Source organism: Barbus barbus (assembly GCF_936440315.1).
Source record: "Barbus barbus genome assembly, chromosome: 14".
Lineage (NCBI taxonomy): Eukaryota > Metazoa > Chordata > Actinopteri > Cypriniformes > Cyprinidae > Barbus > Barbus barbus.
The window spans coordinates 30817256-30843925 of NC_136742.1; the positions used below are offsets into that span (position 1 = coordinate 30817256).

The following is a 26670-nucleotide window of genomic DNA, read 5'->3' on the forward strand; positions in this document are numbered from 1 at the left end:
TTGTAAAATAACAATATAATTAATTAACTGAAAATAAATAAATTATAAATGAATGAAAATAAATAAATTCCAAAACATGTATTTGATTTATTATGAATTGCATATTGAAAATAATAATACTGTAATCGACTCTGACATTAAGGCAGCAGTATTTCTATCTGATGCTTTGACATTTCATCGCTACAGAATATTGTCATCATCAGTATTTTGTCACTGGTTGATATTTAACTCTTTCCTGTCTTACTTGCATTAAATCCACCGCATCTTTGGCCTCTCTGTGAAGAAATCAGGGGGAAAGTCTCTGTCGTGAGCGTCAGCGTGAAACACCACAGCTTCTCCAGCTGAGGAGCAAAATCAGTCTGAGCACTTCCTGTCCAGACAGGAAAAGGAAAAGGACATGTTACTGGATTCCTGCATGAATACACCACCAAACGTGTGACACTGATTACTGTTAACTAAAAGAACAAATAACACACTTACAATTTACAATAAGCTTCCATCTGTTAACAATGACAACTACGTCTGCCTAATCATTTATTTTAATAACTAACATTAACAAAGATGAACAATTACTGTAATAAATGTACTGCTCATTTAAAGTTAATATTTATTAATGCAGTGACTAACATTAACTATTGGGACATTATTGTATTAAAAATAATTTGTGTTAACTGAAATAACTCTTGAATTAAATACAATCAAATATAAATATTAGATAGATGAATAAAATACTTAAACGAACATTTTAAACGTTGCAACTAACTGAAATAAAATAAACTGAAGTACTACAATGACTAAAAATAAAAAATCAATCTTTTACAAATTATAAAAAATGACAAAAGCACATAACAAAATTACTAAACACAAATTAAATTAAATTTAAATTAATGGAAAATATAAAAAATAAAATTTCATTCAAAATATTAATAAATACTCTATAATAATATGACTATATATATATATATATAGTGCTGTCAAATGATTAATCGCATCCAAAATGTGTGTGTATTGCGTATATATAAATACACACACAGAGTATATATTTTTAAAAATATTTACATGTATATACATTTATATTATACATAAATATATAAACATACATTTTTTCTTATATGCATGTCGTGTGTATTTATATATACATAATAAATATACACAGTACACACACATATACAGTGGGTAAGGAAAGTATTCAGACCCCCTTCGATTTTTCACTCTTTGTTATATTGCAGCCATTTGCTAAAATCATTTAAGTTCCTTTTTTCCCTCATTAATGTACACACAGCACCCCATATTGACAGAAAAACACAGAATTGTTGACATTTTTGCTGATTTATTAAAAAAGAAAAAACTGAAACATCACATGATCCTAAGTATTCAGACCCTTTGCTGTGACACTCATATATTTAACTCAGGTGCTGTCCATTTCTTCTGATCATCCTTGAGATGGTTCTACACCTTCATTTGAGCCCAGCTGTGTTTGATTATACTGACTGGACTTGATTAGGAAAGCCACACACCTGTCTATATAAGACCTTACAGCTCACAGTGCATGTCAGAGCAAATGAGAATCATGAGGTCAAAGGAACTGCCTGAAGAGCTCAGAGACAGAATTGTGGCAAGGCACAGATCTGGCCAAGGTTACAAAAAAAATTCTGCTGTACTTAAGGTTCCCAAGAGCACAGTGGCCTCCATAATCCTTAAATGGATGACGTTTGGGACGACCAGAACCCTTCTTAGAGCTGGCCGTCCGGCCAAACTGAGCTATCGGGGGAGAAGAGCCTTGGTGAGAGAGGTAAAGAAGAACCCAAAGATCACTGTGGCTGAGCTCCAGAGATGCAGTCGGGAGATGGGAGAAAGTTGTAGAAAGTCAACCATCACTGCAGCCCTCCACCAGTCGGGGCTTTATGGCAGAGTGGCCCGACGGAAGCCTCTCCTCAGTGCAAGACACAAAAAAACACCTGAAGGACCACAAGATGGTGAGAAATCAGATTCTCTGGTCTGATGAGACCAAGATAGAACTTTTTGGCCTTAATTCTAAGCGGTATGTGTGGAGAAAACCAGGCACTGCTCATCATTAGAATCATTAGAAACACAGGTGCAGCCTGTAACTGTTATTAAAGTAAGTTAGTGATATTAATCTGCATCAGATCAGATGCTAAAGCTGCTGATAGTGAAGATTCACTCCAGAGAAACACATGAAGAATCAACAAACAACTCATTTCCATCCAAACAAACATTCATCTGCTGTCTGTAAACTCGCCAGCTGACCAGTACAATCATCTCTGTTTTACAGACATCCAGAGTCCAGCTGATTTGATTCAGATTCAGATCTTTTGTTTTGTATATGAATATTAAACTATGGCTAGTGTAGCACAACCATGGTTCATTTGTGGTTACCATTGCTCAACTATAAGATGATTTTTCACATTAATGAATATAGAGATCTTATATAGAAGTTAGTTTCCATGTTCTCAAGAAAAGAGAGGTTTAGAGCCAGATTTATGTATGTATTTATGTATGTGAAATTGAGCTGAAACATATTTCCCTATAGGCTAGTATAACAATCAAAAGAAAACATCTTTAAAACAGAAAGAGTCACAAAATTAGATCAGATTAACATTAAAAACAAACAAGTGAATAAATCTTCCTCAGCAACTCACTTCAGTGTCTGATTTATATTATAATCACATCCCATCACATTAAAGCATTATGTCTAAATAAAGTATGTTCCAAATTTGAAGTTGATATGAAAAAATGGAGGTTTCTGAGAGGTTTTATTTAGGGCGTTATACCACAAACAGCCACCGAGTGCCATCCAAACTCCATTTAATTTATTTTAATGCATCACAATGTCTAGATTTCTCTGTCAATATTACTTCTATGCCTAAATAAATGGAATATGAAGATTATTAAAAGTTTTGATTCTAAAAGACCGTAATGTGTTTTGTGATATGACACTTAACACCGCTATTTTAAAGTACCATTTCCATGGTAAAGCAATGTCCGATTTCAAAATGCTTTCACAGGATGAATCTTGAGCTTCTAAGCTTTCAAACAATATATAATTTATGATAATTACTAAAAGATTTGATAGAGAATAAGGACAAGAGCAGAAAGAGCGCCAAGCATCGCACAGGTGGAACAGTGGCAGCTTCCTGTGGAACTCATTAATCTGTTGATGACCTCTTCAATATTTCAGGAGAGAACCGAGTCGGACATCACTTGTTATGATTTTCAAGGGTAGAGACATGTGACATGTCCTTAACAATATCAGCCTTACTATTACTAAATTTTGATCTAACAATTAAATGTCTGTTGTCTGCCCCACCAATGCCAAAATCAAGCCTATATATATGTTATAACATTTACAATATTAATTTATTTAGTTTAGACTAGATTTTATATTGTTATTATTATTATTATTATTATTATTCAGCTATAATAAAATACAATATATTATCTAAACCGGATTTTGTATTTTTATTATTATTATTATTAACAATAATAAAGGATAATATATTATCTAAACTGGATTTTGTATTATTATGATTATTATTATTATTATTATTATTAACAATAATAAAAAACAATATATTAGCTAAACTGGATTTTGTATTATTATTATTATTATTATTATTAACAATAATAAAAGACAATATATTATCTAAACTGGATTTTGTATTATTATTATTATTATTATTATTATTAACAACAATAAAAGACAATATATTATCTAAACTGGATTTTGTATTATTATTATTATTATTATTAACAATAATAAAAGACAATATATTATCTAAACTGGATTTTGTATTATTATTATTATTATTAACAACAATAAAAGACAATATATTATCTAAACTGGATTTTGTATTATTATTATTATTATTATTATTATTAACAATAATAAAAGACAATATATTATCTAAACTGGATTTTGTATTATTATTATTATGATTATTATTATTATTATTAACAATAATAAAAAACAATATATTATCTAAACTGGATTTTGTATTATTATTATTATTATTATTATTATTATTAACAATAATAAAAGACAATATATTATCTAAACTGGATTTTGTATTATTATTATTATGATTATTATTATTATTATTAACAATAATAAAAAACAATATATTATCTAAACTGGATTTTGTATTATTATTATTATTATTATTATTATTATTAACAATAATAAAAGACAATATATTATCTAAACTGGATTTTGTATTATTATTATTATTATTATTATTATTAACAATAATAAAAGACAATATATTATCTAAACTGGATTTTGTATTATTATTATTATTATTATTATTATTAACAATAATAAAAGACAATATATTATCTAAACTTGATTTTGTATTATTATTATTATTATAATTAACAACAATAAAAGACAATATATTATCTAAACTGGATTTTGTATTATTATTATTATTATTATTATTATTAACAATAATAAAAGACAATATATTATCTAAACTGGATTTTGTATTATTATTATTATTATTATCAAGCTATAATTAATAACATCATATTATCTAGTGCTGTCAAATGATTAATCGCGATTAATCGCATCCAAAATAAAAGTTTTTGTTTGCATAATATATGTGTGTACTGTGTATATTTTTATGTATATATAAATACACACACATGCATATATAAGGAAAAATGTTATATTTGTATAATACATTATTTATATATAATATAGATTATATAAACATAAATATATACGTGCAAATATTTTCAAAATATATACCGTATTAGTGTGTATTTATATATACATAATAAATATACACAGTGGACACGCATAAACAAAACCTTTTATTTGGGATGCGATTAAGCGTTATTTACTGTAAATTTCTGTTTCTCTGTGTTTGCAGTATTAGGAGCCTTGTGTCTTGAATCAGAATGTGTTTGATGCACATGTGAAAGCACAGATAAAGCTCTGGAAAAGTCGATAAGAGTGTTTCACTTCCAGTGGCTCAAGGCCGCAGCGTCACGCTGGTCTGCGCTGGGTTTCATTAACCATCATCTGCTGAAAGCGTCTGTCCGCAGGTGCTGGGACCTGAGGGGCCGTCCCTGATCGAGCCTCTGGCCCCTTCAGCGTCCCCCGAGAGCGATCATTCACAGACAGGACAGAGGAATGTTTACATCTCTGTGTTGAAGTGCATGTATTGCAGAGAGTGCATGGGGAATTGAAGGGGATTTTTGTGATATTTTCACAATCTCCAATGTCAGCGCAACCTGAGCACCACAACATGACAGGTGCAATGACAGCTTCGCAAACAGAACACTCATCAAATGTTTCTATTTTGCATTCTTTATAATTTAATCCAACATTTCTCAAATTAACAATATTTTTCTTGGTTAGTCACAACCTCGTGCTAAATTAATGCTTTTGTATATTTCATTGCTATTTGCGCTTCTGGTTGGATGCTTCTGTTTTTAATTGGCTTTGTACTGTAGGCAATAAAGAAACATGGATGTTAGGATGATTTTAGTACTTTTTGCACTGTTTATACTAAAAAAAACATTTTTAAATCATTTATCCCATTTGGAAATGTAATATGGCATATATTGCCCCATATTATTGCCATGTTACATAGGTTATAAGGCAATATATAATTTTCACATACTTAGTTTATAACATATAACATGTATACTGTTTGTGCATATGTTAATATCTATATTATGATTTTTTTTTTTAAGTAGCCTAATTTTATTTATGGTGTTAGCCTATATGTTATAACCTGTGAACAATATAGCCCATATTTACTTATATATGCAACTTTATTAAAACAATATATATATATATATATATATACAAAAATCTGTTTATATGTTTTTGTAATTTAAAAAAACAAAAAAAGTCTCTCTTTTACATTTACTCTTATAATACAAAATGTACAGGTTTTAGGATATACAAGTGCATGACATATGTACAAAAATGTGTTATATATACATATTTATATAGGCTATATATATATATATATATATATATATATAAACATACATCTATACTGTAATATATAACACACACACGCGCGTGCACACAATCACAAACACACGCACACACACACACAAACACAAACACACGCACACGCACACGCACGCACACACACACACACACACACACACACACACACACACACACTCTCACACACACACACACACACACTCTCACACGCACACGCACACACGTGTTGGTTTTTGTGGTTTATGGGGACTCTCCATAGGCGTAATGGTTTTTATACTGAACAAACTGTGTGTGCTATTGCCCTACACCAACCCTACACCTAAACTTAGTCCTCACAGGAGACTTTGTGCATTTTTAGATTTTCAAAAAAACACCATTTAGTATGTTTTTTAAGCCTTTTGAATTACGGGGACATAGGCAGTGTCCTCATAAACCACCTTCATATTGTAATACCTCTGTCATACCCATGTCATTATACAAATTTGTGTCCTCATAAACCACATAAACATGCACACACACACACACGCACACACTCTCATACACGCACACACTCTCACACACGCACACACACACACTCTCACACACGCACACTCTCTCACACACACACACACACACACACACACACACACACACACACACACACACACACACACACGCACACTCTCACACACACACACACACACACACACACGCACACACACGCACACACACACACAAACACACACCAATATATTTCATACATGGCAATTTAATATATTTGGATATGTAGATAATCATTTGGGGAAAAAGTGTTTAGTAGATTGTGCTACGATATGTATAAAACATTTTAGAGTATAAGGCCTGTGCATTATGCTGTGGTTTCTTAGAGAAAGCTTAAAATATTTTTCACTAATAACCTAAACCCCAACTGACATCCAATGCATACACTTGCATTCATCATATGAAGTCTGATTTGCTTTTATAGTGTTTAATCTGTCTCTAAAGTCCCTTATTGAAGGCCAAACCCCAAACTCAGCCCTGAGAACATCTGTCCAAGGTACAGAGCTTCTAGCTTCCTCTAACACAGCATATTTGATTAGGACATTTACTGTTTCTTGCTTTTGGGACAAGGTGTTGAACTCTTTTAGCAACTTTTGGTTTTCCGGTTTTTCTTTCAGTTCAAATGAGAAAAGCCTGTGTGTGTTTTTTTGGCATGTGTGAAAGAATATGGCAGCAGCTGTTGCTGGATTTGAGGACAGAGGGGGGCAAAGGGCTCTGTTGCCGGGCAAAACGGTTGAATTTAGCAGCACGACCTGTTGACATTGCAATTGCTTGGTTTGCAGCAGGTCTGATGGTGCATTGGTGAGAGTTCACCTGGTCAAGTGCACACTGCTGTTTGTGCACTTAAATCAATGCCACAGGCCTGCAGGGGTTGAATTAGGTCAAATTAGGTCCCAAAATGCAGCCCATTAGCATCTATATGACTGTTTTATGTATATATGCTCACACGAAACACATAAGCAATGATGGACATGCAGAAATGAGGAAAAGTTCATAGATTTTGATCTTCACTCTTAAAAATAAGGGTTCCAAATGGGGTTTCACAGTGATTCTGTAGAAAAACAAATTGGTTTGAAAATGGTGCATTTAATCACTAACTAGAGGAGGAGGAGGAATAGTAGGACGGAGAGAGACAAGACAATTATGAAAATCTCTATAAAGTAGCATTTTTCATATAAATGCTATAGAAGAACCACTTTTGGTTCTTCAAAGAACCTTTTTTGTAATCTTGAGAACTGAGATTCTCGAGTTGTTCATGCAACCAGCAAACACTCTTAAAGATTCTTTATTGGCATTGATGGTTCCACGAAGAACTCTTAAACATCTATAGAATCTTTATATTCCACAAAAGGTTCTTCAAAATGTTCTGTTCATTGAAAGGTTCTTTGGGGAATCAAAAAATGGTTCTTCTATAGCACTGCTATGAAAAAAAAGCTACTTAGTCAAAAGTAAAGGTCCCAAAAGAGGATATTCACAGCAATGCCATAGAAGAACCATTTTGGTTCCCCAAGAACCTTTCAGCAATCAATTCTTAGAAGAACCTTTTTTTTCCCTTTATGTGAAGAACATTTTAATAATCTAAAGAATGTTTTTTCCATTATAAAGAACCTTTTGTGGAATGGAAAGTTTCCATGGATGTTATATGTTCTTTATGGAACCAACAATTCCAATAAAGAACCTTTAGCGTTTGATGGTTCCATGAAGAATGTTTAACGTCCATATAGTCTTTCCATTCCATAAAAGGTTCTTTAAAGTGGAAAAAAGTTCTTCAGAATGTTTTCTCACACTCTTAAATTATAAAGGTTCCAAATTGGAGTTTTCACAGCGATGCCATAGAAGAACCATTTTTGGTTCCCCAAAGAACCTTTCAGTAAACAGTTCTTAGAACCATGGATTTCTTTCTTTTTAAAAATCCATCTTTCACTATCAAGAATTTTGCCCAATGGAAATGTTCCATGGAGCCATCAATGCCAGCAAAGAACCTTTTTTTAATAGTGTACTAACAAAAAATGGTTCTTCTAAGGACTGTTCACCGAAAGGTTCTTTGGAGAACCAAAAATGGTTCTTCTATAGCATCTCTTTGAAAAACAGTACTTTATTTTTGAGAGATCTTGCATTTGTCCTCCTTTTAATCTGTGATTAAGTGATGAAATGCATTATTTTCAACGTGAAAAAATCCCTCAGATGTATATTGAAGGAGGAACCTAACCACTTCAACAGACCTGAAGATCTCAGAGGCTCGTTCTTCTCTGGATTGTCCTCCTCCTGTTCAAGACTGCAGTCATCTTCTGAGAAAACCGCTGGCAAGACAATCACTCTTTCTGAAAACAAACGCTGTGAAACTCCTTATCAGGTGATTCTTGAAGAAAGCGGTGTGTTTCACTAGATCCCACAAGTGAAATCGAACTTTCCCTGTTTTCAGATGAGGAAAAGAAAGTGTGAGAAATCTCACAAGACAATGAATTTCTGTCTCATGTTATGTAACTTTCTAACAGCAGTTTTGCACAGATGTGAGTGTGTGAAAGTCAGAATGAAAGATGTAGAAAAGGAAGAAAGGGCGTTTTTACTTTGTTTCCATGAAGATCTGAAGGAGCAAAATAATGCAGTCAGTGAGACAAATGGTCCAGAGCATATGGAAAATTACAAAGAAATCAGACAAATGGTATTTTTGGACTATTGCATTTATATTTGAACACCGGAAATATCATAAACATGAGATATAATAGTTGCATAGTAAAGAGATCTAGAAATATGCTATCTATATGAAGTAACAGATAAAGTCAACCATATTTTTTAAAAATTTGTTATGAAAATTATTAATAAATGTATAATTCTGCAAATCTGCCATGTTTATAAAAAATAAACACTTATAAATAATAAAATATAAAAACTACATTATTTATCAAATGTAAAATATATATATATATATTAATAAACATTAAAAGGTTTAAAAGTGATGAATTAATCCTTTTTTATTGAATGGAAAACAATATTTTGTATGTTTTGAAGTCTAATTTAAGTCTTACACAACGGCCGCTGGTAAATGACAAACTTTCCTGCATGGCTTAAGATGTGAAATGAATAAAACATGTTCAAAAATATACATTTTCAGCAACCATGCCAGTTTCATATAGTGTCATAATGTCAATCGAAACAGAGCCGTTCTCATGGGTGTGTATATGAAAAGTGTTCATGTAGGTGAAGGTTTGTGATGCTGGTTTATGTATTTATGTGTGAGTTTATGATCATATGTTTGTATCTCTGCATGTGATCTAAAAGGAGTTTCACGTCTGTATGTCTACAATCTTTCATAACTTTCATCTTTTCTCACCGACAACCCAAAATCTCTCAGTTTCCTAAATGAACAAGTCTGAAGTTCGACGAACGCTGTTCCTGAACCCAGTGAGCTGCCTACATAGGAAGCATTTCAAACATCATAATTATCAGACTTAAATACAGAAACGGATCAGAAAAAATGATGAAATCTCAACTCTTGTGTACATTAGGTTTTAGCTTCGCAACAAATTAACATCAAACTTCATTTGCAAGTCCAGTCTTTTGAAATTGGTCACTTTTGAGCTTCCCTTTTAGGAGACAAGTTTAAGTGTGTAAATAAATCATAATTTCTCACCATCCATATGCAGCATGTTTGCTGGATGGTGTTTTTAATAGCTGAAATAATAGAAAACAGACTGTATTAACATTGAGATTATAAACAACATGAAGACTTCAATGGGTTAAATATTATACGACAGACATTCTCTGAGTCATGTATTAATAGATGATATGATGATTAATGGTGACATTTGTACCTTGAAAGACACACATCTGCTCCTTATATGAGTAAGTGTGTACAGCCCCTGTCAAACGACAAATCAAATATTTTACAAACAATAACATCTAAAATTACGGAATATTTCAGCATATTTTCACTTATATTTCATTCCGTTCTTCACACCAGGTCTCGTGAAATCTCATAAAAACTCTTTCAGTTCAAATCAACAGAGAAAACAATGAGAGATGATTCACTCGATGACTTTAATTTCATGACTTGACAGTTTTGTTTTTTTGGGGTAAGAGTTTCGTGCTGAACAGATGATTTAAGATGAGTTTAACAGGTGGTTATTTTGCAGACGACGGGATTAATTTGAATATCCGGCCATCAACCACAAAATATAACAGATTTCTGGGAAAATGAGTTTGCATTTTGAGTCATAAATAAATTACATTAGATAGATAGATGATAGATAGATAGATAGATAGATAGATAGATAGATAGATAGATAGATAGATAGATAGATAGATAGATAGATAGATAGATAGATAGATAGATAGATAGATAGATAGATAGATAGATAGATAGAGAAAAATGGAAAATATTAAATAAAAAGAATGATCCATAATTCAAAATATATATAAAACAGTCTAAGCTGTTAACTGATTATATTTATATTACATTTGTTATATAAATAAATAAAAAATACAAAAAAGTTAAATATAAATACATTAAAATAAATAAATAATGTCCACAATTGAAAATAAATTATCTATAATCAAAATATTTATTTAAAAAACATAATGCACTGTTTTAGTTAACTGATTATAAAGTTCTTGTATAGTATATGAATTTCTGATGTTGAAGAAAGTTTCTTAGTGAACTTCACTTGACCTGTGGATTCCCACATAATAACATTCAGAAAAGACGTTTGTGTCAAACCCTGTACAATTAAAAATGAACAACTAATTTAACATTTCTGGAGCAGATGAGAGGGTTGTTATTGCATGTGTGTGTGTTGCTGAGTAATTGCAGTCCCAGAGGACTCGTGTTCCCGTCCAGTCATAACATAAGGAGCAGTAACGCACAGGTGCACGCGGCCGCCAAAACTGCTCTGTCATTTAACACAGAGGGGAATTTGTGTCTTTAAACTGCTGCTGTCATGCTCTCAGGTCAAGTCTGAGCAATAACCATCTGTGATATTAATAAAATCCTTCAATGGTCTCCACAGAAACATGCATTTCATTACATTAGAACATACAGATTCGGTCAATAAAATGAGAAAATGAGTCTTGATAGTGACATAAAGCTACATAAAAGGGGGAATGAATGCTATTTGACATTTAATAATGCAAAAAGTTGAAGAACACTGAAAACAAATTGGAGTAGAAACACCATGCAGAAATTGCTAGTAAATCTCACATATTATACATAATAACGCACACTAATATGTATGCATACATTTTACATTTAAATATAATATCTATCTATCTATCTAGTGCATAATTATTAGGCATGCTGATATTCTGATCATATTTTTTTTCCAAACACATTTTACCCATTACAAACCACAGCAATCTTAATAACTACTATTAATTTTGTATTTAAGGCTGGAAGTGAAAAACTCCTAATATTCAGGTGTGCAGAATTATTAGGCATGTTTTCTTTTACTGATAAAATGAGCCCAAAAAAAAGAGATTTAACTCAATTATTAAATGGCCATGAGAAATATTCAAAATTAATGCAATACAGGAATTGCAAAGTTAAGACCTGACCGTTAGACAGCAAAATGCTCAAAACAGGTGAGAAGACAAGACGCGTGTTAACTGCAAAAGAAGTTAAAATAAATGTGAAGAATTAGGTGCAAAACCATGAAGAACCATTAAGTCTCCAGGGACAACATTTTCCAGAACGGCAGCCTTCTGTGAGTCTCCAGAAGTGCAGTGTGTCAGGTTCTCAGAGACATTGCTTGGGTAAAAAATCCTAAAAGATGACCCTCATTTAATAAGGATATCATGCTGAAGTGTTGTAAAATACATGAAGACTAATATAGGCTTTATGGACAGATGAGTTGAGAGTGACTCTTGAAGAACCAGCATCACATCTACCACTGTTTGAAGAATTTATCTTCCAGAATCTGGCAGTAAGTTTTAGGAGCTCATATTTAATCAATCCTGCAAAACAGACATTTCAGGATAGGAGATGGACTAAAAATGAGCTCCTAAAACCACAAGTTTGTGTTATCTAAAAATGTTACAGGTTGAGAAAAAATTTGGTGTTCACAATTTTCACTCAAAAATTGCTAGTAAATTTCACAAATAATTACAAAGAAATAGCAAGTAACACAAAGAATCAAATGTGTAATTTGTATTATCTCGTAAAACATAGTCCAGTAATGTTTTTACTTTTTTAACATCAAAAAATCCTTTTAACAGTGTATAAATGTTATAATCTACAAAACATAATTGGCAGACAACAGAAGTGTCATGTATGTATGTATGTATGTATGTGTGTGTGTGTGTGTGTGTGTGTGTGTGTGTGTGAACTTTCATGACTTTGAGCTTCACATCTGTTGCTCCACCCACAAAAAGGCAAATAATTATGAAAAATCATATGTGAAAACTGAACTACATGAGTTATCAAAACCAAATTCTCAGCAGCCTCTGCTGAAGACACAGTCACCATCACAGCTCCTGCTATTTGCATTATTGCACTGTATACTGAAGTTTTGTTAAAGCGAGGATGTCGGGAAGCTCTGGGAACGGGAAGTTGCGTCAGTGGCTGATCGATCAGGTGGACTCTGGGAAATATCCCGGCTTAGTTTGGGAGGATCGAGAGCGGACCATCTTCCGCATCCCGTGGAAACACGCAGGGAAACAGGACTACAACAGAGACGAGGACGCCGCGCTCTTCAAGGTGAGCATGTTATGATATGGGTACATTTAAAAATTAATCAGCAACAATTATGAATTGCATTTGCATGCAACAAAATAAAATATGAAGCACATTTTGATTTATTTAAATTAAATTTAAATTAGTCATACTTCATTAGATCAAGCGTTTTATCAATTCAAACGGTATGCATTTATGCTAAATGTTTTGATTGTAAAGTGTGTTTGTGCATTTATTTATTTGCTTGCAATAAATGCTAGTTGTTTTTAATATCTTATACCCGTGCATTTTATAATGCATTGGCATTCAGGCATTTTTAAGCAAATAAACTCCTGCTATTCATTCATATGTTTATGCAAATGAGATAGCTGTTCAGCATAATTTATGTTAATGGTTTATTAATGACGTCTGGTTTATTGGATCAGGCCTGGGCTCTGTTTAAGGGCAAGTATCGCGAGGGAATAGATAAACCGGATCCTCCCACCTGGAAAACCCGGCTCAGGTGCGCCTTGAACAAGAGCAGCGACTTCGAGGAGCTCGTGGGCCGAAGTCAGCTGGACGTATCAGAACCGTTTAAAGTTTACCGTGTTATTCCTGAGGGAAACAAAAGAGGTAAACACACTCACATTTATAAATATATCACATTTAAATATGAAATTCATTTAATATGATATAATGCAAATATTGTATGTATATACACATTTACATTAATAAATAAAAAATATGTCATTTATAAATATATAGAAATGTGTATATATATATATATATATATATATATATATATATATATATATACATATATGTGTATATAAATAATAAATATTACATTAAAGTGTATATGTATATATATATATATATATATATATATATATATATATATATAATATGCAAATATTTACTAAATATACATTTATTTATATATAGATAGATAGCAATAAATAAATATTTATATATATATATATATATATATATATATATATATATATATATATAAATTAATATATAGATACCCATTTATTTTTTCTATATAATTTATAAATATAGAGAAATTTATATGTATAGAAATAAAAATTACAACTAATTTAAAAAGTAGCATATACGTTTTAATATACATATGTTTTTTTATTAAATATACATTTATTTATACATATATATATATATATAGAAAACTATTTCTTCATTCTATTTAATATATATATTATATATATATATATATATATATATATATATATATATATATATACACACACACATTTAAATAGCAATCAATGTCTCCTTCATTTCAGCACCAAAATCGTATGAGAAAGTTTCCACAAGCTCGGGTCACCATAACTACCCATTTTATCCTTCATATGAACCTGTGGAGGGTCAGGTAACTCTATCCTAAACGAGCTTATTGTAGACTTCTACTAAACTCTAAAGTAATATCTGGCCATGAAAATGAATCGGGTAGGGTAGTGATCTGTTCTTGTGTCCGTCTCTCTGTTCAGGTGTGTAACTTCCTGTCTGCTGCTGACAGGAGCTGGAGGGACTTCCTGTGTGAGCAGAACTCACTGTCTGATGTCCACTTCAGCCAGAACTCGCGCTGGGACTCCGGTATTTACCCCCTCTCTCTCTGTAGTCATTTAAAAAATATATTGAGTAATTTGCAATAAAGTGTGTGTTTGGGGGGGCGTGTAGGTTACCAGATAAGTGGCTCTTACTACAGCTGTAACACATTTGACTCGCCTCCCTCTCCGTTCACTCTGGACGCCAGCATGAGATCAGCCGAAGCCATGGCACTGTCAGGTACACACAATAATAAACTCCTTAGCAACACCCTAGCAACCACTTAGAACATTCTGTAACCACTTATCAACCGCCTAGCAACCTACAAATTCCATAGTAACTGCTAAGCACATCTTAGCAACTGCCTAGCAACAGCCCAGCAACTACCTGCAAATTCCCCAGTAAGCATTTAAAACATCTTTATCAACCGCCTAGCAACCATCTACAAATGCCCCAGAAACTACTTAGAGCATCTCAGCAACTGCCTAGCAACAACCAACAAATGCCCCAGTAACAACTTAGAACATCTTATAAACTGCCAAGCAACTTCCTGGCAACTACCTATAAAGGCACCAGTAACTATATAGAACATCTTAGCAACTATCTAGCAACAGCTTAGCAACCCCCTACAAATGCTCCAGTAACCACTTTGAACATCTTTGCAACTGCCTAGCGACAGTCTAGCAACTACCAACACATGTCAATGTAACAAATTAGAATATCTTAGCTACAGCCTAGCAACAACCTATAAATGCTCCAGTAACCACTTAGAACATCTTATAAACCGTCTAACAACATCCTAGCAACAGGCTAGCAACAACCTTCAAATGCGCCAGTAACCAATTAGAACATCTTAGCAACTCCCTAGCGACAGTCTAGCAACTACCAACACATGTCCCAGTAACCAATTAGAACATCTTAGCAACTTCCTAGCGACAGTCCAGCAGCAACCTTCAAAAGCTCCAGTAACCACTTAGAACATCTTAGCAACTGCCTATCGACAGTCTAGCAACTACCTACGGCACAAATGTCAAGGTAACCAATTAGAACATCTTAGATACAGCCTAGTAACAACTTAGAAATGCTCCAATAACCACTTAGAACATCTTATAAACCACCTAGCAACATCCTAACAACAGGCTAGCAACAACCTTTAAATGCTCCAGTACCCAATTAGAACATCTTAGCAACTGCCTAGCGACAGTCTAGCAACTACCTACAAATATCCCAGTAACCAATTAGAACATCTTAGCTACAGCCTAGTAACAACCTACAAATGCTCCAATAACCACTTAGAACATCTTATAAACCACCTAGCAACATCCTAACAACAGGCTAGCAACAACCTTTAAATGCTCCAGTACCCAATTAGAACATCTTAGCAACTGCCTAGCGACAGTCTAGCAACTACCTACAAATGTCCCAGTAACCAATTAGAACATCTTAGCTACAGCCTAGCAACAAGCTACAAATGCTCCCTCCAGTAACCAATTAGAACATCTTAGCAACTACATACAAATGACCCAGTAACCACCTAGCAACAGCCTGGAGACTCACCTGCGTCTCTGACTCTTCCAGACGCCCGTCTGCAGGTGACGGTATTCAGCGGTGAGACTCCGGTCGTAGACGTCACCGTCACGAGTGCCGAGGGCTGTCGACTGGCTCCGCATGATGACAACTGGACCTACAGTGGCCTGGGCGGCTCAGAGCTTGTTCCTCTCCCTCAGGCTGAGAGAGGAGTGTTGGAGGGGGGCGTCTTCCTCTGGATGACGCCCGACGGCCTGTACGCCCGACGCTTCTGTCAGTGCAGGGTCTACTGCGACGGGCTGAATGCTAACCTGAGCGCCAAACTCTGCAAACTAGAGCGAGAGCAGACCAGCAAACTACTGGACACACAGCTCTTCCTGACAGGTCAGAATGACTCAACAACTACTAAACCACATTTTAATATATTTAATAGTTAAAGGAATTGTTCACCCAAAAATGAAGTTTTTGTCATTAATTACCCTCATGTTGTTGCAAAGCCGTAAGACTTTCGTTCATCTTCAGAACACAAATGAAGATATATTTAATGAAATGGGGTAGGTATCATTCATTGGTTCATCCATTCAACCATACCAGAGTTTGTTTGGAACCAGACCGAGACCACCTCTTCAGCTGGGTCTGGGTTCGGTTGTTTGGTCCGCAGCCGAGTGCGAATGCTGTATCCACACCTGCCCAAAAGATCCGCACCAAGGGGGTGCGAACTTGAGTTTGATTCAATCGAACTACACTAGACAGGTGTGAATACACCCTGAGAGATTTCTGTTCCTCCACTGACAGTCTACGCAACTACCACCAGTGTTGCCAAGTCCATAGTTTTACAGAATAATTGGGCTACTGTATAATTGGGCACTGTTGCCATGGATTGCTTTTTAGTCTGCAGGTTAAAGCAATCTCCAGCCCCAACAGCCACACATCCACACATCCATTCTCGTTTTATTCTCGCGGCACGTTGGAGCTTCTGTAAGTACCAGTGGGGTTTGTTCTTGTGTGTTACGCACTACTTCTGAGCTTCTGTAAGAGCCAATGAGGTTCATTCTCATGTTACGCGGCGCGTTTGAGCTTCCGTAAGAGCCAGTGAGGTTTGTTCTTGTGTTACGCACTACTTCTGAGCTTCTGTAAGAACCAATGAGGTTTGTTCTTGCTATGCACTAATTCTGAGCTTCTGTAAGAGCCAATGAGGTTCATTCTCGTGTTACGTAGCACGTCTGAGCTTCAGTAAGAACCAATGAGGTTTGTTCTCGTGTGTTAAGCACTACTTCTGAGCTTCTGTAAGAGGCAATGAGGTTCAATCTTGTATTACGCGGCGCGTTTGAGCTTCCGTAAGAGCCAGTGAGGTTTGTTCTTGTGTTACGCACTACTTCTGAGCTTCTGTAAGAGCCAATGAGGTTCATTCTCGTGTTACGTAGCACGTCTGAGCTTCAGTAAGAACCAATGAGGTTTGTTCTTGTGTTACGCACTACTTCTGAGCTTCTGTAAGAACCAATGAGGTTTGTTCTTGTGTTACGCAGTACTTCTCAGCTTCCGTAAGAACCAATGAGGTTCATTCTTGTGTTATGTAGCACGTCTGAGCTTCAGTAAGAACCAATGAGGTTTGTTCTTGTGTTATGCACTACTTCTGAGCTTCTGTAAGAGCCAATGAGGTTCATTCTCGTGTTACGCGGCACGTTTGAGCTTCCGTAAGAGCCAATGAGGTTTGTTCTTGTGTTATGCACTACTTCTGAGCTTCTGTAAGAGCCAATGAGGTTCATTCTCGTGTTACGTAGCACGTCTGAGCTTCAGTAAGAACCAATGAGGTTTGTTCTTGTGTTACGCGGCACGTTTGAGCTTCCGTAAGAGCCAATTAGGTTTGTTCTTGTGTTATGCACTACTTCTGAGCTTCTGTAAGAGCCAATGAGGTTCATTCTCGTGTTACGTAGCACGTCTGAGCTTCAGTAAGAACCAATGAGGTTTGTTCTTGTGTTACGCGGCACGTTTGAGCTTCCGTAAGAGCCAATTAGGTTTGTTCTTGTGTTATGCACTACTTCTGAGCTTCTGTAAGAGCCAATGAGGTTCATTCTCGTGTTACGTAGCACGTCTGAGCTTCAGTAAGAACCAATGAGGTTTGTTCTTGTGTTACGCGGCACGTTTGAGCTTCCGTAAGAGCCAATTAGGTTTGTTCTTGTGTTATGCACTACTTCTGAGCTTCTGTAAGAGCCAATGAGGTTCATTCTTGTGTTACGCACTACTTCTGAGCTTCAGTAAGAACCAATGAGGTTTGTTCTTGTGTTACGCACTACTTCTGAGCTTCTGTAAGAGCCAATAAGGTCTAAAAAACAACCTGTAGCAACAGTGTAAAAGTAGCCAAATTCTTCGGTATAACCGTGGACTTGGCAACACTGGTGGTAATTGCATAAACTGTCAATGGAGGGACAGAAATCTAAAAGATTTGATCAAAATGTCTTCATTTGTGTTCCAATGATGAATGAAAGTCTCATGGGCTTGGAATGACATGAGGGTGAGTAAATAATAGCAGAATCTTCACTTTTGGATGAACTATCCCTTTAAGTTTTAATGCATTCATTCCTGCAGAGCTCCAGGCTTATTTCCTGCATGCTCGTCCTCCTCCGCGTTTCCACGTGCAGCTGTTTTTTGAGTGCTGCGATCCCTCATTAGACAAGAGACCCCTGATGGTCCAGGTATTGACCTTTGACCGCTCCCATCCACTCTGACACAAAAGAGTCGCCTCCACACGACTAAACGTGGCTATTCTCTTGTCCTACAGGTGGAGCCGCTGTTTGCCCGTCAGCTGCTGCTCGTCCTCCAGCAGGGCGGCATGAACTACATGAGGAGCACCCATGAACTTTCACCTCTGACCCCTGAGCAGGTTTACCCCACCCACCAAGATTATCCTGCCAGCGGACATCAGACGCATGCCAACTTCGTACAAGAGTGACCCCAAAAGAGTTACAAAACATTAAGACACCAATTTTTGAAATACAGTTAATAATATTAATAACCCCAAATCTATGTATAGGCTGTTTACTGTTGCCAAGCCACGTAGTAACTTAATGCATTAATACAGAGTGTGAAAATCAATCAATCTGAATTTGAATAAAAAAGGAAAATTATTTTATAAATATATTTTATAGGGATATATATATATATATATATATATATATATATATATATATATATAAAACAAGACAAAAAATTATGAAAAATAAATGAATATTTCGATGTCTGTGTCATTAATATCTTTTATATTTTTGTGCTTTATATTTTTATATTTTACTTTCTTTGCTTGTACTGTTTTTATGTTGTAAAACTGTGATTCAACAGCATCTCAGGGACAAAATCTGTTTAAAATGAATGTATTTGTTTCTATGGTTGGAGTAAAATATCCACATAATATTGCATAATATTTACTGTAAACGGGACCTACCATTTAAAAACAAAATTGTATGTGAAACTATATAAAGTATTATGCAATGATATAACATTTCAGGAACTACTACTTTACAATGAAATTAACACACAATTCTATTTCTAACAAAGGTTCATACATGCTTTAAAGTTAGCAAATGAGTTCTTAATGTAAAGTGTTAAGTATTAAAAATATTATGAGATCACGTGACGCTTTCATGAGCCGACACGCACATTAGCTGAGCTCCGCTTATGTAGCCTGTTTTTTACTGTTGTTCGACTTTTTTTTTTTCATTTGAGGTAGTTTTTTCGTGTGCCGTTGGTCTGTAGATGTCACACAGTTGGAAACTCTTTACTTACTTTACTTTACTTTTAGTCATTTAGCAGATGCTTTTATCCAAAGCGACTTACAAATAAGAAAAAGTAACTAAAACTAAAAGTTATCACTCTGACTGTAAATACTCTATACACACCCATTTAAGAAAATACAGAAATGAAATAAAATTGACAAATGCATACAACAACATTTAAATAGTAAACATATAAAGAAAAAAATAAAAATAAATGTATTTAAACTCGCTTATCTTTCACCGTCATCCTCGCCAATTAAGAAGAAATCTAAATCAGCAACCGCGGCGGGCCGAGCGGACATGGAGGAAGACAACATGGCGATCACTATAAAGCGATTTGAGGAGATTTTGAAAACTGAATTAGCAGCAATGCGCACCGAATTCGCCTCTCACATGACTACAATCCAGAATATATACTCTAAAGTTCACTTTTTAATCGGGGAACAGAGAGAGCAGAAAAAGGTGATCAACGTGTCTGGATGTCCTCGAGCAACAAGTGACTGATCTACAGGACTGCAGCAGACGCAGTAATCTCCACCTGCTGGGACTACCTGAAGGCTCAGAGAAGGATGACCCGATCGGCTTTCTCAAACGGTCTCTGACGATTTGGATCCCATCACTTTGGGGCAAAGATATCGAGATCGAACGCACGCATCGAGTTTACTCCAGAGCTTCAACTGATCTCTCCAAACTGAGTGTTTCTATTTAAACTTAAGCTACAACGACAGAAATTTAATTCTAAATGAAGCAAGACGTCGCCGTCCTGTAAAAGCAGGTGATGGTGCGATGTTAAGCTTTTTCCCCGACTTCTGTCCCGCGACGGCAAAGAAGCGGAGCTCCTTCAGTACAGTACGGAAGGAATTGAAAGAGGCAGGTCTTTCTTCAGTATCCTGCTACTCTGAAGATCGTCATGAAACACGGCGAGACCAAACTAATGCACTCACTGGACGAAGCGAGTCGGTTCCTGAGCTCCATTCCCGCTCATGTTAATGTCACTGACTAAGACAGGGGAGGGCAGCAGGCTGGGGTTTGTTTTCACCCCAGTCTGTAAAAGTTCTAAGTTTTCTTTATGTCAATGGGTTTTTCGGTGAGGGAGGGATGGGTTAAAGGCAGACTTGAGTTAATTCATTTGCAGTGGTATTATTTTCTCTCATTTGTTCAGTTCACTTACTTGTTTGATAATAATGACTGAAATTAATGTTCTAAGTTGTAATGTCAATGGTTTAAATGGCCCCCATAAACGTACAAGTTTTTTAGAACTATTGCGACTAAAAAAGGTTGACATTGCTTTAATCCAGGAAACTCATTTGCATAGAGGTGGTCTCTTTTGCTGCGACTGACAATAAAACTAAAGGGGTTTTGATAATTGTTAGAAGAAATTTAAATATTTCCATTTTAGACAGAAATGGTGATAATGCTGGCAGAATAGCTTGTATGAAGACTATGGTTGGGAATAGGAAGATAGCATTTCTATCAGTTTACGCACCACGCAGCCCAGATCCAACTTCTTTTCTGAATTATCTACCTATCTCACTGATCTAACAGACTTTGAGATAGTAATGGGTACAGATATGAACACTGTAATGTCCAATGAACTTGATAGATATGGTGACAATTTTTCTTACTCCCAGACTGTTTCTATTGAGCAACTTAATCAATGCATAGCCTCTTTTTCATTAGTAGATGCATGGCGATTATTCAACCCCTCCCAAAAAACATACACATTTTTCTCAGCTAGCCACAAATCATATTCACGGATTGACTACATTTTTGCTTCCTCTTCCTTGACTTCAACCCTACTTGAAGTCAACATCTTTCCCCTCTCTCTTTCAGACCATAGTAGTAATATTTTGAAGCTTTCAATTACCCAGCGACCTTAGCGAGCCCCCGGATGGCTCTTTAATTCTAATTATTAAAAGATGAGTCTTTTTGTGATCAGTTCAAAGTAAACTACATGAATTTATTGACATTAATAAAGGCTCGGTAGATGACCCACGGATAGGCGACAAAGGGGTTCATAAGGAATTTTTCAATATCATTTGGTTCCTTTCGCCAGAAAATTCACTGTAAGAAAATCTCTGACCTGGAATCCAATCTCCGATCATTAGAACGGGCAAACCAACACACTTTTTCTGATCGTACGGCATTGAAACTCGCCAGGGTTGTCCTCTTTCACCTTTACTGTTTGCTTTATCTCTAGAACCTCTTGCTCAAGCTGTACGTCAGTAAGAACTCATACTTCCTATATCCATTAAAAACACTTCACATCACATATCTTTATTTGCAGATGACATATTGCTATTTTTAGACAATCCAGTTCTATCAGTCCCCCACATTTTAAATTTATTCAATCAGTTTAGTAATCTATCAGGGTACAAAACTAATTGGACAAAGTCATATCTGCTCCCTCTCAAGTTTTGCGTTGGGTCTGCAACATTTTCTGGTTTTATTCCAGAGGTGCATTCTTTCACATACTTGGGTATAGATATCTATCTGTCCTTACAGGATATTGTCTCAAAAAAATGTGAACAAAAACGTGGCTAAAGTCACCTCAGATCTGGCAAATTGGACGTATCTTCCTACTTCTTTCCATGCAAGAATATCTGTTGTTAAAATGAACATCCTCGCGTTAATTTCTATTCCTCTATGATTCCATTACCCCAACTGCTGGCTATTGGAAAAAAACTTGACTCAGTAATCTCTCAAAATATTTGGAATGGTAAACGCCCCCGAATTAAATGATCTACTTTACAGATCAGATCAGATGGTGGCTGGTCCTTTCCAAATTTTAAATTCTACGCTGACTCCTTTACTCTTCATGCACTGTCAGCTTGGTTTAAACCAAATGTGTCAACCTCATGGTGGGCCATTGAAGACTCTCTTGTTTCTCCACACTATATAGATCACTTGGATTTTGCTGGTGTCTCACTTAGACAATGTAACCCTCGTTTTGGCCCTATCATAACACATTTTATTTCTACTTGGAGAGCGGTGACCAGGAAGAGAGAGCCAAACTTGAGGTGGCATCGTCATTCACCTTTGTTCCACAATAATAACTTTCTAACGGGGTAAAAACACATTTTACTGTCCACAATGGGTTAAATGTAAAGTAAATTCCTTTGGTGACATTTATGGCCTGAAATCATTTCAGGATATTAAGTCTCTCTTCAGTCTACCTTTTTCATGTATCTTTGTATTAGGTCAGCGCTTCGCACATATGGAGTTCCCTGGGATGCACAATTACCTGTACATCCCCTGCAGAAAGTAATTCTCCCCACTGATAATTCTGATATTTCTGCTTCAGTTTTTTACTCTTTTCTCCTCAAACAATCATACAAACCATTATCCATAAAAACTATCTAGTCTAAGGATATCAGTGGTGACTTACAAACTTTATTTTCTGATTTATATTAATTACACCATCCTCAAAAAAACCAAATCATCCATTGTAAATGACTACATAGACTCTATCTGTCCCCTTTAAAACTCTTCTATATGCATGTGTCACCTTCCCCAAATTGCAATTTATGTCCGCAGGGGACATATTTACATTTGTTTGGAGAATGCTCTGCACTTTCTCTTTTCTGGACTCAGCTTGCTCATGACATATTTTTATTAGAAAGGATGTGGTTTTGATTCCAGATCTTTTCTTCTTAAATGATTTTTCTGAATTGGTTCTGTCTCCGCAACAGAGAAACTTACTTTTAGCTACTCTTACTGCTGCAAAGAAAATGTTAGTCAGTCGCTGGGTTCCTCCCCATTCATGACCAGACGTGTATGAGGCTTATCTTTGCTGGACATTGTTCCTATAGAACTATCAACAGCTCGTATCCATGGAGCAAGGACAAAGACTTTGAAGAACTGGAGTGCCACTTTTGACATCGTTAAATCTTTTGTTTCTTCTTTTTGATGTATAGTGTATTTTGAATTTATATTTAGGTATTTTGATTATTGTTTTTTTTTTTCTCAAAAATAATTGTTCACAAAAAAAGTTACAAATATTAACATTAAATATATATTCAATCAATTAAACGAGTCATTTTCCTCTTCATTTATTTGGTTCACTTTCAAACACAGAAATACACAATAAATATGACATTCACTGGTTACCATACACAACCGGACAGTGTTTGAAACACATTGAAACACTTGTAAACTTTTTAATTTTTTTTCACTAATGGACCATGAATGCGGTTTTGGAATGGACGCGGTTAGTTAATGCCCACAGATGCTGTCTAGTAGTGAAATGAGTGGGCGTTTCCAAAGAGAGGTGCCTTCAACAGCAAGAATGGACTGAAAGAAAGATGCACCGTGCATCTGTCCACACTTAATCACGTAATAATCGTGCTACCGTATAACAGGAAGTGACATCAGTCAGTGATTGCATACACAAACCCACAGTGAAGTGGTGAACCTGATTTGCTAGAAACTGATGCGACTTGGTTAATGAAATCAGGCGTGCGATTACCATAGTGTTCACGAGTAATACTGGCATCATTTCAAGTGCTTCCCTTTCGAACAAACTAGAAAAGGTCCCTAAAATATCACAAAACAGCAAAACAATCGTCACGTAGGAATATGACTATATGTCACGTCCAATATATAAAAAAACCCACTCAAATAGAAAAAGAAAACAACGAAATATAAAAACTGGAGAACAACGCAAATAAAATGCTTTGGTCAACAAAACCAATTGGCATTGTGAAGATACGAATGTGGAAATACACCAACTAAACGCATCAAATCGCCACGATGTAAACAAAAATTACGATTTGAGCGACTGGACTCAAAAGCGACAGATTTGGCCACCGATTACGTCTTCGGCTTTCAACGCTTCCCGAATATCGTACATATTCCTCGCAGTTCACATACACGTATATATATGTGTTTATATATCGGTTATATTTCAGCAGGAGAACATATTGCATGCTGGGATAGCGGTTTGCAGCATAGCTGCCACAAACTTCTCTCTCCGTGCTCAGACCAGGAGAAACCAAGTAAAACCATGTCGGACCGGATTCACGCGATCAGCCTCGTACAGTACGGGATAAAGCATCAAGTAGACATCATGTCATCATGCCGTGACAGTGGCGTGGGTACGTTAGCGTGTGGATGTTTGCGTGCGACACAGGCGCTCATTCGAAGGCCCACACCTCCAGGTTTTGGATGGTGAAGTCCTGTTTGGAGGACAGTGGCAGGTTGTTAAAGGTGGAGCATTTAGATGTGGTGCCGTGGTAAAGGTCGGCGTCCAGCCACAGGCCCATATGACCCCTGGGAGACGGACAGTTGAGTGTTAAACACGCAGCAGCGAAAAATACATGTATGGCACAGAGCTGGGTAGATTACTTACAAACTGTAATCCGTTACTGATTCCAAATAATCACATGACAAAAATTGTAGTTAGTAACGTAATCCATTACATTACACATTTTAGGTAATATAATCAGATTACTTTTAGATTACTTTTGACCCATCTTGTTTTTCACATTGATTTAAATAGGATAATCTTTTACCGTTTTTATATAAAAATACACAGAGAAAGAAAATATATTCTATTCATTGTAATTAACAACATGAAATGCATTAATCATCAATGTCAAGGTTTCCTAAACTGGGGTTCTAATAATTAATGAAATCATAAAAATGTTAAAATTAATAATTTTAACAATAAACAGTTGTTAACAACAACAAAAAAAATCTCAGGGGTACTTCAAGAAAATATATTGGTTTGGGAATTCCTGCATTACATGTCAATAAGAAATGCATTTTAATGTGTTTGAAAGACAAAAGCCTTCCAAAGACAGTAATACATGGTTAAAAATAACCAACTGAGTGATAATTAAAAATAAAAATTAAAGTGTTCATCGGTACTTGATGCAATGTTGAAACGCTTCTTAAACCTGAAATGATTTTTGTAAATCTATTGGTCAAATGCTATGTAGCCACCTGACTAATGACTGATCTCTGTGTGAATGTCCACAAAACTGGACTTTCTGAGTGTATAAGCGGTAGGCTATTTTAAAAAGGTACATTTAAAAGATGAAAAAGAGAAATTAGGGAGAATCAATACATTATGAATAATTTATTACAACTGTGTGAATGATGTGTAATCATGTAATTTATAAAAAAGTAACTGTAGTCTGATTACTGAGTATTTAAAAATGTAATTTAATCTAATAAATACTTTTTAAATACTAATTTTTGGAATCTGATTACGTAATCCAGATTACATGTAATCAGTTACTACCCAGCTCACGTTAGCATGTTTCTGAACTCACCCTCCTCCACCGATCTGAAGGGAATCCGTGTTTCCTTTCACAAAGTATGAGTTTTCACCCGTCCAGCGGTAAACCTGAAGACATTGAGCGTCATTAACGACACAGTGTTTTTCTGTGAAGCTGCTTTGGAATGATATGTATCATGAACGCTATACAAATAATGTAAATTGAATTAACTAAAGACAAACATCAAGACAAACTACAGCTGTCACTTTACACAGGTACTGAGGCCTCACGCAGTTTGAATACTTCTGAACAGAGATTTGTGGTCCTTTCACACTGAGCACGATTAAGCGATGCAAATGTACCACACAATGACATTCTTGAATCAAAACAATAGATCCCTAT

The 26670-nt window shown here is 35.4% G+C and overlaps 2 protein-coding genes across 3 annotated transcripts in view; one reads left to right on the forward strand and one right to left on the reverse strand.

Moving 5' to 3' along the window:
* Window positions 1-13049: 13049 nt before the first annotated feature.
* Window positions 13050-19224, forward strand: LOC306880413 (interferon regulatory factor 4-like; the record flags this gene model as incomplete). The annotated part of the gene is made up of 8 exons (XM_079433901.1): window positions 13050-13223; window positions 13625-13811; window positions 14486-14571; window positions 14690-14795; window positions 14880-14987; window positions 16326-16658; window positions 18861-18967; window positions 19054-19224. 8 exons carry the CDS (start codon window positions 13050-13052, stop codon window positions 19222-19224), a joined length of 1272 nt encoding a protein of 423 aa, XP_079290027.1.
* A 4850-nt stretch (window positions 19225-24074) lies between these two features.
* The window catches only part of LOC306879727 (nuclear receptor coactivator 7-like), a 29498-nt gene continuing 26902 nt past the window's right edge, over window positions 24075-26670 (reverse strand). For both annotated transcript variants that reach the window (XM_079432882.1, XM_079432881.1), the window contains exons 15-16: window positions 26323-26396; window positions 24075-25315 (exon numbers count right to left, since the gene is read on the reverse strand). In XM_079432882.1, the coding sequence (XP_079289008.1) occupies window positions 25180-25315; window positions 26323-26396 (210 nt within the window). In that variant the 3' untranslated portion in view covers window positions 24075-25179. The remainder of the gene's footprint in view (window positions 25316-26322; window positions 26397-26670) is intronic.